The sequence below is a fragment of the Oncorhynchus gorbuscha genome, linkage group LG10 (assembly GCF_021184085.1).
Source record: "Oncorhynchus gorbuscha isolate QuinsamMale2020 ecotype Even-year linkage group LG10, OgorEven_v1.0, whole genome shotgun sequence".
In the NCBI taxonomy this organism is placed as follows: Eukaryota; Metazoa; Chordata; class Actinopteri; order Salmoniformes; family Salmonidae; genus Oncorhynchus; species Oncorhynchus gorbuscha.
In genome coordinates this window covers 39,854,799-39,871,471 of record NC_060182.1, presented here as the reverse complement: position 1 = coordinate 39,871,471, position 16,673 = coordinate 39,854,799, and the positions used below count along the sequence as shown (strand labels likewise).

At 42.6% G+C, this 16,673-nt stretch overlaps 1 protein-coding gene across 1 annotated transcript in view; it reads left to right on the top strand.

The window, feature by feature from the left end:
* LOC124046083 (RNA-binding motif, single-stranded-interacting protein 2-like) overlaps window positions 1-16,673 on the top strand; it is a 35,784-nt gene that overhangs the window by 10,891 nt on the left and 8,220 nt on the right. Inside the window, exons 3-4 of the mRNA XM_046366072.1 lie at window positions 1,276-1,334; window positions 2,255-2,346. Coding sequence (XP_046222028.1) covers window positions 1,276-1,334; window positions 2,255-2,346 — 151 coding nt within the window. The remainder of the gene's footprint in view (window positions 1-1,275; window positions 1,335-2,254; window positions 2,347-16,673) is intronic.

Genomic DNA, 16,673 nt, shown 5'->3' with positions numbered 1-16,673 from the left:
TAGATGGCAATGTACAAGCCCAATATGTTCCTCCTGGAACAAAGATGATAAAGCCAAGACTTTACATACACATATACAGTGAGCTCCAAAAGTATTGGGACAGTGAAAAAATGTTTTCAACATTTTTCTTTTTTTTGGGGGGCGGGGATTTGTAATGATACAATGACTATGAGGTTAATAAAGTGTAGACTGTCAGATTTAATTTGAGGGTATTTCCATATCGAGTGAACCGTTGAGAAATTACAGCACTTTTTTTTACACCGTCCCTGTCACGGATCCCTCCGGAACTTTCATCCCGCACACCTGTCCCCTATTATCACTGATTAGTACTTGTATAAGTGTGTTCTTGGTTTACCATTGATTATGGTTACAATGTCCGTTGGTTTGTGTGAGTACCTGTGCTGTGTGTTTTGGCTTTCATGCCATTGTGGATTGCGCAGATAATTACTAATCATTGTGCGCTTGTGTTATTTATTCGAGGTACTCCTCACTCTTTTGTTTGGTTTTCAACCCTGTGTTTGTGTGGTGTTTGTTTGGTCTTTGTCCCCGTGCCTTTACACGGCACGCCGTAATTTGGGTATAATAACAAAAAAAACTATTAAGCATTCCTGCGCCTGTCTCCCGACCCTTCATACTAGTTTTTTGGTACCAAAAGTATTGGGACAAATTCACTTATGCATATTAAAGTAGTACAAAGTTTAGTATTTGGTCCCATATTCCTAGCACGCAATGATTAGATCAAGCTTGTGACTCTACAAACTTGTTGAATGCATTTCCTGTTTGTTTTGGTTGTGTTTCAGATTATTTTGTGCCCAATAGAAATGAATGGCAAATAATGTCATTGTATCAGTTTAAATCCAAAGTGCTGGAGTACAGAGCCAAAACCACAAATGTTTCACTGTCCCAATACTTTTGGAGATCACTATTTCCAACTACAACAACATAATTAGCAATCATGCATTGGGTCATTTGTTATAAGCTAGGTCTATAATATGCATTAATAGACAGCATGTACAGCCCCTATATGTTCCTCCTGGAAAGAAGATAATTAAGTCAGATGAGTAAGATAGAAATGTACGGCTGCCAGGGAAACAGAGATCGTATTGGTATATTTATGTTTAGTACTACACAGTGTGTAATGTAGTATTGCTTATCTACAATCTCAGGAAATACAACCGTACACCAACACTCCATTTCAGTGTGTTCCGCCTTGTGATGACACTGTTGCTTGGTCCCCAGAAACCCTGACCATCCATCCACCTTTGTGTTTTCCAGGTATGGGAAAATTATGTCCACTAAAGCCATCCTGGACAAGACCACCAACAAATGCAAAGGTGAGGAGAGATACACCCACCCAAACACACTCACACCTACAGTACACGCAGATGTATATCACATGACTTGCAGACATCCCAGAGAGCCTCGGTCTGTTTATTCTCAACGGGTGTTTTCGTGATGTGACCCAGAACGTGGGCAGCGTCGCATTGGTTACATGCAGGAACTCCACATCTGGCCACAGTAGAAGGCTAGACTATATTCTCCTAAACCTGCCTCCACCACAGAGGTTCTGTTCTGCAGCGTTATCCTAAACCTGCCTCCACCACAGAGGTTCTGTTCTGTAGCGTTATCCTAAACCTGCCTCCACCACAGAGGTTCTGTTCTGTAGTGTTATCCTAAACCTGCCTCCACCACAGAGGTTCTGTTCTGTAGCGTTATCCTAAACCTGCCTCCACCACAGAGGTTCTGTTCTGTAGCGTTATCCTAAACCTGCCTCCACCACAGAGGTTCTGTTCTGTAGCGTTATCCTAAACCTGCCTCCACCACAGAGGTTCTGTTCTGTAGTGTTATCCTAAACCTGCCTCCACCACAGAGGTTCTGTTCTGTAGTGTTATCCTAAACCTGTCCACAGTGCAGTAGTGGAGAGATTATGTTCTGTCATATTATCCTTAACCTGTCTGCTGTTTCAGCCCCATTCAATGCTTACCTGCACAGGACCTGCATGATTTGAGGTGTCATGGCCATAGGTAGATACTGTATCTCTCTCTATGTTCATGCCTAAGGACAGGTGGTTTTCATTATCATGTTACCTGGTAAGGAATAACCCTGGTCCCTAGTTACAGTCTATAGTTTTACTTTTTTCCTGGTCAGGTCACATAGTCCTAGTCAGAAAACTCCCTGCCCTAGGCCTGTTGCCATAGTATGTACTTCTCAGTGTCACAACTCAAAGTATATTTGTCTGTCGTTGTCCCTGCAGGCTATGGCTTTGTTGACTTTGACAGTCCGTCCGCGGCACAGAAAGCAGTGACAGCACTGAAAGCTGGTGGAGTCCAGGCTCAGATGGCTAAGGTAAGATGTCTACTCTCTCTCTCTTTCTCTCTAGCTCCCTCTGTTTCTATATCGCTCCCCCCTTTCTGAGAGCAGAGCTCTCCTTGTTGTGGTTGTTCTTTGGTCTTTGTGTGGTGACCCTTGAGAGAGTAAGTAGTGTGTTGACCAATTAAGCCCATCGGTGTGTGTATGTGTGCCTGCGCTTGCCTGCGTGTGTGTCTTACAGAGGTGCTCAGGGAGTGTGTCCCAGGCAGGCAGCTCCTGCTCCCTCAGCAACCTGTACAAAGGGCTAGCCTGTTCTCCCTGGTGGAGGGAGGCAGGAGGCTGAGTCACTGTCTGAGCAGCTCTCTCCCCAGCCTCCCCAGCCCAGTACCAGGGCCCAATGCCCAGCCACGAGCCTTGTCACACCGGCTGGCCTCTCGGCAAACTCTCAAACCACACATTTGGCATCTGCAAACACTCACACACAGACTGCTCTAACCTCAGGCCCGCACCATCTCTGACACACTCTAAACGTACACTTGGCAACTACAGACACACATACAGTCCGTCCATGGCACAGAAACACACACACAGCCCACAGGATCAGAACGAGGCAGATGCGAATTTCACCAGAAATGACTCACAACACATTTGGCAACCACGCACGCACAAACTGCTCCAACCTCAGCCCCACACCATTTCTGACACACACTTAACTTACACTTGGCAACCACACACACACACACACACACACACACACACACACACACACACACACACACACACACACACACACACACACACACACACACACACACACACACACACACACACACACACACACACACACACACACACACACACACACACACACACACACACACACACAGCATCAGAACAGAGCAGATGACATTTCACCAGAATGACTCACAATGAGTCAGAAATCTGTCTGGGTAGGAATCAGCCAAGGTTGTAAACCTCCCAATGAACACCAGACATATATACAGACTGAAATATGGGTTATTCAGTATGTGAGAACACTTGTGAATGTCAGTAAACCAGCACAAATGGAGATCAGCTTCCCAGCTAACAATTCTCGGGAGAGAGAACGTTTTTGTAATGTTACCCATAATGTTCCCCTAACATTTGAGTGGTCCAGTTCTCCGTTAGTCAGGGGAACATTTTATCTATTTCTTCTGAGTGGCGCAGCGTTCTAAGGCACTGCATTGTAGTGTTAGAGGCGTCACTACAGACCCTAGTTGGATTCTGGGCTGTATCACAACCGGCCATGATCGGGAGTCCCATAAGGTGGGGCACAATTGGCCCAGCATCGTCCGGGTTAGGGCTGGGGTAGGCTGTCATTGTAAATAAGAATTTGTTCTTAACTGGCTTGCCTAGTTAAAGAAAAGTTGAAGAAAAATAAATATATGTTAGCAAAAACGTTCCGAGAACCTTTTTAGCATATTTTGGTGTTAACGTTAGGAGAACATTCCCTTAATGTCAAGAATAACTTATCTACAATGTGGTTATAATGTTCTCAGAATATACCTCATTAATGTTCTAGACACGTTGAATGGGACATTGCTGCAACATTCATGTGTCCAGTTGTCTGAGGGTTCGAAAAAATATTCCATCAAGGTCCCATCAAACATATACAGGACAGGGATGCAATGTTCTCCAAATATAAGATATGAATGTTCTGGAGACCATTCATGAGAACATTGCAAGAACAAAGCTGGTGTCCAGTTTTCGGGGGGGGGGGTTGGGAGAATATTCCATCAACGTCACATCAAACATACACAAAATATGGTTGCCATGTTCTCAGAATATAAGACATGAATGTTCGAGACAGGTTTTATGAGAACATTGAGAGAACATTCTGGTTTCCAGTTTTCAGGCCTTGTTACTGTTTCCAAGCCTATGGGTTTGTAGCTTCAACCCTGCAGGACACACGCACACTAACACACACCAACGGATTAATGGCCTGCTGAATGTTTTCTCTTTTATCTTGATTAGTTTGTTAATTTCCATATTATGTCTAACTCTGAGAATCTACCCAGGGCTGAAAATAGCCCATATTAATATATGTACCCTTAGAAATAAGGTTCATGACATCAATAACTTGCTAACGTCACATAACATTCATATATTAGCCATTTCTGAGACTCACTTAGATAATTCCTTTGATGATACAGCAGTAGCAATACAAGCATATAACATCTAAGAGACAGGAATGCTCATGGGGGAGGTGTTGCTGTATATATTCAGAGCCGTATCCCTGTATTGCTTAAAGAAGATCTCATGGCAATTGTTATTGAAGTGCTGTGGTAGGTAGCAGGTTCATTTGCCTGGTCTAAAGACTATTATTTTGGGGTGTTGCTATAGGCCACCAAGTGCTAACAGTCAGTATCTAAATAATGTGTGAAATGCTTGATAGTGTATATGATGTAAACAGAGAGGTCTACTTTCTTGGGGACCTGAATATTGACTGGTTTTCATCAAGCTGTCCGCTCAAGAGGAAGTTTCTCACTCTAACCAGTGTCTGTAATCTGGTTCAGGTTATTATTCAACCTACCAGGGTGTTTACAAACACTACAGGAACAAGATCATCCACATGTATCGATCACATTTTTATTAGTACTGTAGAACTTTGTTCTAAAGCTGTATCTGTCCCCATTGGATGCAGTGATCACAATATAGTGGCTATATCCAGGAAAGCCAAAGTTATAACATAGTGTATAAGAGATTATACAAAATATTTAGCTGTGACTTATGTGGATGATGTAAAAATATTTATGATTATTAAGGAGCATCCAGATGCTGCACTTGATGAATTTATGAAGTTACTTCTTCCAATTATTGATAAACATGCACCTGTTAAGGATCTATATGTTACAACTGTTAAGGTTCCATGGATTGATGAGGAGTTGAAAAGTTGTATGATTGAAAGAGATGAGAGGTGGCTAATAAGTGGCTAATAAGTGGCTAATAAGTCTGGCTGTACATCTGACTGGCAGACTTACTGCAAACTGAGAAATGATGTGACTAAACTCAACTAAAAGAAGAATAAACTGTTATGAAGCCAAGAATGATGGAACAAAAACATTTGAGTACTTTAAATGAAATTAGGTGCAGAAAGACAAATTCAACTCTTTTATCGAAGGTTAAGCTGCAGCTGGCCCAGAATAGAGCAGCATGTCTTGCTCTTCATTGTAATCAGAGGGCTAACATAAATACTATAATACCAGTCTCTCTTTGCTAAGAGTTGAAGTAAGACTGACTGCATAATTTCTTATTTTTTATAAAGAAACATTAATGGGTTGAAAATTCCACAATGTTTTCATAGTCAACTTACACTCAGCACTGACAAAAAGCTCAAAGTATTATCTAGAGCCATGAGTACATGGAACTCCCTTCCATCTCATATTGCTCAAATAAACAGCAAACCTGGTTTCAAAAAACAGATAAAGCAACACCTCACGGCACAACACCTCGCCCCGATTTGACCTAGATATTTTGTGTGTGATATGTAGGTTATGAATGTCGTTTTTAAATGTATGTAGTTCTGATCTTGAGCTGATGCTCTCTTTATTATGTCATGTTTCACAACAGCTAGTTGGGATTTTGCAACAGCTAATGGGGAGCCTAATAAAATATCAATACCAAGCCCATCAAGGCCCTGATTGGTGAAACACTGATCCATTCATAGCTCTTACCGTCTGTTGGCAAGTTTAGGGATACACACACACACACACACACACACACACACACACACACACACACACACACACACACACACACACACACACACACACACACACACACACACACACACACACACACACACACACACACACAGTGCTTTCAACACACAGTGTTTTCAACGTACATATTTCTCAGACTTCGTCATACATGATTACATGTTCATTTATACAGTAACTATAGGTGTAAGCAGTAGGGTGAATGCACTTTGAAGTATTTCTTTACTTCTTTATTTATTTCACCTTTATTTAACCAGGTAGGCCAGTTGAGAACAAGTTCTCATTTAGAACTGCCACCTGGCCAAGATAAAGCAAAGTAGTGCGACACAAACAACAACACAGAGTTACACAAGGAATAAACAAACATACAGTCAATAATGCAATAGAGAAAAAGTATATTTACAGTGTGTGCAAATGAGGTAAGATAAGGGAGGTAGGCAATAAATAGGCCTTAGTGGCGAAATAATTACAATTTAGCAATTAAACACTGGAGTGATAGACGTGCAAAATATGAATGTGCAAGTAGAGATACTGGGGTGCAAAGGAGCAAAAAAGAAATCATAAATAACAGTCTGGGGATGAGGTAGTTGGATGGGCTATTTACAGATGGGCTATGTACAGGTGCAGTGATCTGTGAGCTGCTCTGACAGCTGGTGCTTAAAGTTAGTGAGGGAGATATGGAAAGCTCTGTTAAAAGTATATTCAAGAAAAACTTGTATTGGTCATAGTGATTCAGGAGTACAATTTAAACAGGTTAATATGCCCCACCAACATCAGACAACTATACTGAAAACCCTTAAATTGTTGAGATAAATCAATCAAAGTCACTGATGAGGACTGTCAGATTAAGTGGTAGCTGCCATGGACATGGTCATGTAGTAGGAAGATCGGCATACCATGAACCAGGAGGTTGTGAGTGCAAATCCCAGGTGAGGATATGATGAATAATAATTACTGTATAAATGAACATGCAGAATATAATCATGTATGTCACATATGTAAGTTAAAAAATGTATACACTGAGTGAACAAACGATTAGGAACACCTGCTTTTTCCATAACATAGACAAACCAGGTGAATCCACTTCAATCAGTGTAGATGAAGGGGAGGAGACATGTTAAAGAAAGATTTTTAAGCCTTAAGACAATTGAGACATGGATTGTGTGGGTGCCATTCAGAGGGTGATTGGGCAAGACAAAATATTTCAGTGCCTTTGAACAGGGTATGGTAGTGGTTGCCAGGTGCACCGGTTTGAGTGTGTCAAGAACGGCAACGCTGGCGAGTTTCTCGCACAACAGTTTCCCCGTGTGTATCAAGAATGGTCCACCACCCGAATGACATGCAGCCAACTTGACACAACCGTGGGAAGCACTGGATTCAACATGGGCCAGTATCCCTGGGGAACGCTTTCCACACCTTGTAGAGTCCTCGCCCCAAAGAATTGAGGCTGTTCTGTGGGAAAAAGTAGGGGGTGCACCTCTATATTAGGAAGGTGTTCCTAATGTTTTGTACACTCAGTGTATAATAAAAAGCACTGTGTGTGTGAGTATCCCTAACTTTTTCAACTGACTAAGAGGGGTACGGATCAGTGGTTCACCAATCAGGACCTTGACTGGCCCTGTAACAAGACGTGATGTGTAATTTTTCTTGGGACACAAACATTCTCGCAACGTTCCCATGAAACGTGTCTAGAACATGAATATCTTAAGTTCTAAGAACATGGTAAACAGCTTCTGGGTATGTTCTATGTTACATTAAGGGGATGGTCTCTTGGAAACATTCCTTGCACATCACAGGAACGTTCCTATGAAAACATCAGACTCTAGGGGCAGTATTTCATTTTTGGATGAAAAACGTTTCCGTTTAAACAAGATATTTTGTCACAAAAGATGCTCGACTATGCATATAATTGACAGCTTTGGAAAGAAAACACTCTGACTTTTCCAGAACTGCAAAGATATGATCTGTGAGTGCCACAGAACTGATGCTACAGGCGAAACCAAGATGAAACTTTAAACCGGAAGTGAGCAAAATTTTTGTGGCACTGTTTTCCAATGTCTCCTTATATGGCTGTGAATGCGCCCAGAACGAGCCTACACTTTCTGTCGTTTCCCCAAGGTGTCTGCAGCATTGTGACGTATTTGTAGGCATATCATTGGAAGATTGACCATAAGAGACTACATTCACCAGGTGTCCGCCTGGAGTCCTGCGTCGAAATTGGTGTGTAATCTCCGGCTGCAAGTATTGTTCCATGTGATTCAGAAGAGAAACCAAACTTCCATGAACGATATATAATCGAAGAGATAAGTGAAAAACACCTTGAGGATTGATTCTAAACAACGTTTGCCATGTTTCAGTCGATATTATGGAGTTAATTTGGAAAAAAGTTAGGCGTTTTGATGACTGAATTTTCGGGGTTTTTTGGTAGCCAAACGTGATGAACAAAACGGAGCGATTTCTCCTACACAAATCATCTTTTTGGAAAAACTGAACATTTGCTATCTAACTGAGAGTCTCCTCATTGAAAACATCCAAAGTTCTTCAAAGGTAAATGATTTTATTTGAATGCTTTTCTTGTTTTTGTGAAAATGTTGCCCGCTGAATGCTAGGCTTAATGCTATGCTAGCTATCAATACTCTTACACAAATGCTCAGATTTTGAAAATCTGAGATGACAGTGTTGTTAACAAAAGGCTAAGCTTGAGAGCTAGCATATTTATTTCATTTCATTTGCGATTTTCATGAATAGTTAACGTTGCGTTATGGTAATGAGCTTGAGGCTGTAATTACGATCCCGGATCCGGGATTGCTAGCATCAAGAGGTTTTAATGACCTTTTGAGACGGTCGTACCCCCCATCACAACCAATAATATAAGCTTGTTTACACAATTGTTGTGAAAACAATGCAATTGTAAACCAACACTCCATAGCCTCAAAACATGATTAAAACAATATTTTGGATATCATGGATGGTCAGTCCTTGCATCCATACCTCTGTCTATGAATTTGAGAGGGGTTATATTTCTCCAGCCCCATCCCTCAGCTGTTTACCAAACAGCTTTGTTATTGTTTGAACTGCAGATTACCTCGAAGGGAACGTTCTCTAAAATAGTTGGGTTCTCAGTGGTGTTGGGTGTGTGTGTCTGTGATGGTTGGAATAGTGTGTGTTTGTGCTTGCAAAGTGTCGATTTGGTGTTGGTTGTTGTTGATGTGGCAATGAGAGGTGTGTGTGTGTTCCTCGGGGAGAGACAAATCACCTTCACTGCAGGTCGCAGTGATTGCACTATGCATAATTCATGAGCTTGAGATGAATATCAAATGCATTTTACAGCTTTTTAATCACATCTGCACACTAATGAATATGCAAAACAGTTATGGTTGAAATTCAGATACGCTATCATACAAGTATCTTACTTTGCTGTTATTTCAATTCAATTTGTTTGGGCAGGCAGGTAGTTTACTGAGTAGAAGTGGAAGATCTATCGAATTAATCAAAAGTATATGACATCATCCAAGCATTCCTACTTAGGAAGGACTACTTTGAGTTTCAGATCGTATTTGTCACAGCTGCATAATTTTACTGATGCCTGCATATGAATTCAAGGTCAGGATTATGCATGTGACTGACATATTTGGTCATGCCCTGGTCAGAGCCCCATTGGGAATATGATGGTGCATGGAACCATAGGAATGAATTCAGTTCCAGTCTCTGTCCAAATCTGCCCTCACACAGTGTATAATTCTCCACAAAGATCACCCAATTATCGTAGAGACTCAGAGCCCATTGAATTGCAACTATTCTGTGATATCACATTACTTCACTGACGCATGAACACTCAGTGCTGTTAACACAGCTAGTCTCACACAATGGGCCTGTCTTCTTCTCTCTCGGTGACTGGCTGTCTAATAAAGTGTTGAAGGGGGGGGACTTGAGAGAGACGTACTTGAGAGACAGAGAGAGCGAGTGAGGGAGTGAGGCAGAGAGAGAGAGGGAGTGAGACAGAAAAAGGAAGGCAAAGAGAGGAGTAGAGAGAGAAGTCCAGCCAGACTCACAGCTAACAACAAACGTTCCCACAACTGAGAGAACATGTCCTTAAGAATCTCATTAGGTCATTAACTAACATTTTCATAGGAATGTTCCTGTGATGAGCAACTGTAATATCCTATGAATCTCCGAGTCATGGATGAACAAGGACATGGAAAATATAAATCGAACACGGATTACAAAGGGAAATCCAGCTGCAAGCTGCCCAGTGACACAAGCCTACCAGATGAACTAAATTCCTTCTATGCTTGCTTCGAGACTAGCAACACTGAACCATGCATGAGAACACCAGCTGTTCCGGACTACTGTGTGATCACACTCTCCGTAGACAATTTGTCTTTTAATTGTTTTAATTTAATCTTTATTTAACTAGGCAAGTCCGTTAACCTCTTAGTCCGCCCCATCCCGGATCCGGGATCGTGACTACAACCTCAAGCTCATTACCATAACGCAAAATTAGCGATTTCTGAAAATTGCAAATTAAATGAAATAAATATGCCTATCCTCAAGCTTATCCTTTTCTTAACAATCCTGTCATCTCAGATTTTCAAAATATGCTTTAGAACCAGAGAAAATCAATAATTTGTGTAAGAGTGGTGATAGCTAGCTTAGCATTTAGCGTTAGCATTTAGCACGCAACATTCACAAAAACCAGCAAAGGGATCAAATAAAATAATTTACCTTTGAAGAACTTCAGATGTTTCAATGAGGAGACTCTCAGTTACATAGCAGATGTCCAGTTTTTCCTGAAAGATGCTTGTGTAGGACACAACGTTCCGTTTTGTTACTATGCATTTGGCTACCGAAACTAACCGAAAATTCAGTCACCTAAACGTCAAACTTTTTTCCGAATTAACTCCATAATATCGACTGAAACATGGAAAACGTTGTTTGAATCAATCCTCAAGGTGTTTTGTCATATATCTCTTCATTGAAATCCCTTCCCTGGAAGCGTGCATTCTTCTCTGATTCGGATGGAAAAATACTGGTACCTGACTTTTGCGCACCAATTTCCACGCAGACACCGTGCGGGACACTTGGTAATTGTAGGCTCTTATGGTCAATCTTCCAATGATATGCCTACAAATACGTCACAATGCTGCAGACACCTGGGGGAAACGATAGGAAGTGTCCGTTCATTCCTGTCGCATTCACAGCCATATAAGGAGATCATGGAAAACGTGCCTCCAGAAATCCTGTTGATTTCCTGGTCACTCAAACATCTTGGTTTTGCCTGTAGATTCTGTTCTATGGCACTCACAGTGAAAATCTTTACAGTTCTGGAAACGTCAGAGTGTCTTCTTTCCAAAACTATCAATTCCAAGCATAGTCGAGCATCTTTTCGTGACAAAATATTGCGCTTAAAACGGGCATGTCTTTTTATCCAAAAATGAAATACTGCCCCTAGAGTCTTAACAGGTTAAGAAAACATTCTTATTTACAATGACAGCCTACCAAAAGGCAAAAGGCCTCTTGCAGGGACGGGGCTAGGATAAAAAAATATATATATAGGACAAAACACACATCACGACAAGAGAGACACCGCAATACTACATGAAGAGAGACCTAAGACAACATCATAACATGGCAGCAACATAGCATGGTAGCAACACTACATGGCAGCAGCACAACATGGTAGCAGTACAAAACATTGTACAAACATTATTGGGCACAGACAACAGCACAAAGGCAAGAAGTTAGAGACAACAATACATCTCGCAAAGCCTTTGAATGAAAAGATGGAGATAAAACTGTCCAGTTTGAGTGTTTTTTGCAGCTCGTTCCAGTCGCTAGCTGCAGCAAACTGAAAAGATGAGCGACCCAGGGATGTGTGTGCTTTGGGGGACCTTTAACAGAATGTGACTGGCAGAACGGGTGTTGTATGTGGAGGATGAGGGCTGCAGTAGGTATCTCAGATAGGGGTGAGTAGAGCATAAGAGGATTTTATAAATAAGCATCAACCAGTGGGTCTTGCGACGGGTATACAGAGACCAGTTTACAGAGAAGTATAGAGTGCAGTGATGTGTCCTATAATGAGCATTGGTGACAAATCTGATGGCCGAATGGTAAAGAACATCTAGCTACTGAAGAGCACCTTTTCCTGCCGATCTATAAATTACATCTCCGTAATCTAGCATGGGTAGGATGGTCATCTGAATCAGGGTAGTTTGTCAGCTGGGTGAAAAAGGAGTGATTACGATAGAGGAAACCAAGTCTAGATTGAACCTTATCCTGCAGCTTTGATGTGTGCTGAGAGAAGGACAGTGTACGGTCTAGCCATACTCCCAGGTACTTGTATGAGGTGACCACCTCAAGCTCTAAACCCTCAGAGATAGGAATCACACCTGTGGAGAGAGGGGCTTTCTTCTTACCATACCACATGACCTTTGTTTTACAGGTGTTCAGAACAGGATTAAAGGCAGAGAAAGCCTGTTGGATACTAAGAAAGCTTTGTTGTAGAGCGTTTTAACACAAAATCCAGGGAGGGGCCAGCTGAGTATAAGACTGTATCATCTGCATATACATGGATGAGAGAGATTCCTACTGCCTGAGCTATGTTGTTGATGTAAATCGAGAAGAGCGTGGGGCCTATGTTCGAGCCTTGGGGTACTCCCTTGGTGACAGGCAGTGGCTGAGACAGCAGATGTTCTGACTTTATATACTGCACTATTTGAGAGAGGTAGTTCGCAAACCAGGCCAAAGACACCTCAGAGACACCAATACTCCTTAGCCGGCCCACAAGAATGGAACGGTCTACTGTATCAAAAGCTTTTGCCAAGTCAATAAAAATAGCAGCACAACATTGCTTAGAATCAAGGGCAATTGTGACGTCATTTAGGACCTTTAAGGTCGCAGTGACACATCCATATAACCTGAGCGGAAACCAGATTGTATACCAGAGAGAATACTATAGACATCAAGAAAGTCAGTCAGTTGATTATTTACTAGTTTTTCAACACAGTTAAGATCAGCTTGATCTCCCTCTCTAAATAAAGGACACACGTGGCTGCCTTCCAAGCAAAGGGACCTCCCCAGAGAGGAGAGACAGAGATAGGCTTGGCGATGATAGAGGCTGCAACCTTAAAAAACAAAGTGTCTAAACCAATTGAGCCAGATGTTTTTTGGGGGGTCAAGTTTAAGGCGCTCCTTTAACGTCTCAGACTCAATGACTTCCTGCAGGGAGAAACTTTGTAGAGAATCGGGGCTAATCGCATTAGAAGGGGTGGAAGATGAGGAAATGTTGGACGGGCAATGAGGCATGGTTGAGTCAAACAGGAATCCTGACTTAATGAAGTTGTGATTAAAGAGCTCCTTGTCAGTAACAACCACATCATCAACATTAAGGGATATGGGCAGCTGTGAGGAGGAGGGTTTATTCTCCAGGTCTTTAACCGTTTTCCAGAACTTCTTGGGGTTAGACCCACAGAGAGAGAACTGCTCCCTAAAGTAACTAACTAAGGCCTTCCAGATAGTCTGAGTGCACGTATTTCTCATTTTCCTGAACGACAGCCAGTCAGCCTGAGTATGTGTGTGCCGAGCCTTTCTCCAAATGGAATTCTTGAGGTGGAGTATCTCTGTCAGATCACGGTCGAACCAGGGGCTGAACCAAATTGAATTCAAATTTTCTTTATGGGGCGTGTTTGTCAACAATACCACTGAAAATGTCAAAAAAGAAGGTCTAAGCGTGTTTGACAGAGGGGATCATGCTGATTCTATACCATTTTAAAGAGGCCAGGTCATGAAGGAAGGCTTGCTCATTAAAGTTTTTTAGCAAGCGTGTATGACAAATCAGGACAGGTCGTTTCAGTGAGCAGCCATTACGAACACAGGCTGTAAAACAGTGATCACTAAAGTCATTACAGAAAACACCAGACTGATACCTATCAGGACTATTTGTGAGGATAACATCAAGGAGAGTAGGCTTTTCTGGGTGTTTGGAGTCATACCTTGTGGGATTGGTAATAATCTGGGAAAGATTTAGGGAGTCCCATTGTTTTAGGGCTTGGTCATGAGGTTCCAGTTTAGGACAAATTCAGACATAGTGTAAGGGGCCAGGGAAAGTTTAGGGAAGGTAAAGCACAGGCCGGTGTTGATGGTGGACAATGACACCCAGCAACAGTCAACAAGAAGCTATTTTAAAGTGTAATGCTTAAAACCAGCAGATCAAGTTGTTTGGGGACAGACTTGGTGGAGACAACCGAGCACTGAAGGTGTTCCTTGGTAAAGATTGCTACTCCACCCCCTTTGGAAGATCTGTCTGGCCAAAAAAGGTTATAACCAGAAAGGTTAACATCAGTGTTCAAAACACTCTTTCTTAACCACGTCTCAGTAATGACCAACACATCTGGATTGGAGCTGTGAACCCACACCTTCAATTGATACATTTTAGATAATAATTTCTAGTGTTAATGTGCAGAAAACCCAGACTTTTACGAGAGCAGAAATCTGTGGAACAGATATCAGAGCACAAGTCAGATTGGGGATAGCAACAGTAGATGGCCCAGGGTGTACATGCACATTTCCAGATATCATCAGCAGTAATAAAATCAGGGCACGGCAGAGGGGCGAGCTCTGCAGTGTTCATTTTTGATGACATTTGAATGTGCATCAGATGGCAACAAGATTATATTGTACAGCAATATCATCAGATAACATGAATACAAAGCCGGCGAGAGGTGGTTAGCATAGGATGAGAGGCCGAGAGTCTGTCAAACCAATAGAGAGTCAGAGTCCCTAGTGTGGGAACAAACATAGTCTGTCCCACAGTTGGGTAAACAAGCACGTTCATAGTCAACAAAGCACACAGGAGTCATGAGGCAAATAGAATAGAGCACAAGAAATAGATATAACGGCCATTGTAAGTTCAAAGAGTCACTCGCCCCAACAAGACAACTTGAGAGAGTAGCTCTCTGAGTCCAGAAGGCTACAAAAGTCTGAGATAAAATCAATATATAGTAGTCGTATTCCAGTTAATTTAAGTGCTTCTGATAAAGCTCACATAATAAGCTTCACAAGTTAATTAGCCTACCTAAAATTCTGATCAGTCCAAAGTCTGCAGTGTGTGTGTGTGTGTGTAAGTGTGTGTGTGCAACAACATTCACAAGGCCGCAAGGCCAGATGGATTATCAGGAAGCATACTCAGAGCATACGCTGACCAGCTGGCAAGTGTCTACACTGACATTTTCAACCACCATAGACCCTGTGCCAAAGAATGCCCAGGTAACCTCTCTAAATTATTATCGCCCCGTAGCACTCACATCTGTAGCCATAAAATGCTTTTAAAGGCTGGTCATGGCTCACATCAACACCATCCTCCAGGACACCCTGGACCCACTACAATTCACATACCGCCCCAACAGATCCACAAATGATGCAATCGCTATTGCACTCCACACTGCCCTTTCTGGCCTGGAATGCTGTTCATTGACTACAGCTCAGCGTTCAACACCATAGTGCCCTCCAATATCATCACTAAGCTAAGGACCCTCTGGGACTGAAAACCTACCTCTGCAACTGGATCCTGGAATTCCTGACGGGCTGCCCCCAGGTGGTGAGTTTAGGCAACAACACATTCGCTATGCTGACCCTCAACATGGGGGCCCCTCAGGGGTGCGTGCTTAGTCCCCTCCCGTTCACCAATGACTCCAACACCATCATTAAGTTTCCAGATGACACGACGGTGGTAAGCCCGATCACTGACGATGATGAGACAGCCTATAGGGAGTAGGTCAGAGACCTGGCAGTGTGGTGCCAGGACAACAACCTCTACCTCAATGTCAGCAAGACAAATGAGCTGATCATGGACTACAGGAAATGGAAGGCAGAGTACGTCCCCATTCACATCGACTGAGCTGCAGTGGAGTGGGTTGAGAGCTTCCAGTTCCTCAGTGTACACATCACTAAGGACCTATCATGGTCCAAACACAACAACACAGTCGTGAAGAGGGCACAACAACACCTCTTCCCCCCCAGGAAGCTGAAAAGATTTTGCATGGGCCCTCAGATCCACAAAAAGTTCTACAGCTGCACCATTGAGAGCTTCTTGACTTGCTGCATCACCGCTTGGTATGGCAACTGCTTGACATCCGACCATAAGGCGCTAAAGAGGGTAATGAGTACAGCCCAGTACATCCCTGGGGCCAAGCTACCTGCCATCCAGGACCTCTATACCAGGCGGTGTCAGAAGAAGGCCCTAAAAAGTGTTAACCACTCCAGCCACCCTGGTCACAGACTGTCCTCTATGCTACCACACGGCAAGTGGTACCGGAGCGCCAAGTCTGGGACCAAAAGGCTCCTTAGCAGGTTCTACCATTAATCAAATGGCTACCCTGACTATTTGTATTGACCCCCTGTTTATCTGCACTGGCCCTCTTGCACCGGCTCTATGCACACTCACTGGACTCTACACACACTCAGACATACTACAATGACACTCCAACACACACATAGGCTACATACGCTCACACACACAAAAACACACACACATGCATATTGATGCCACACACACATAGACACACTTTCACACCTTTCACATACTGTATATATATATATATATCTGCT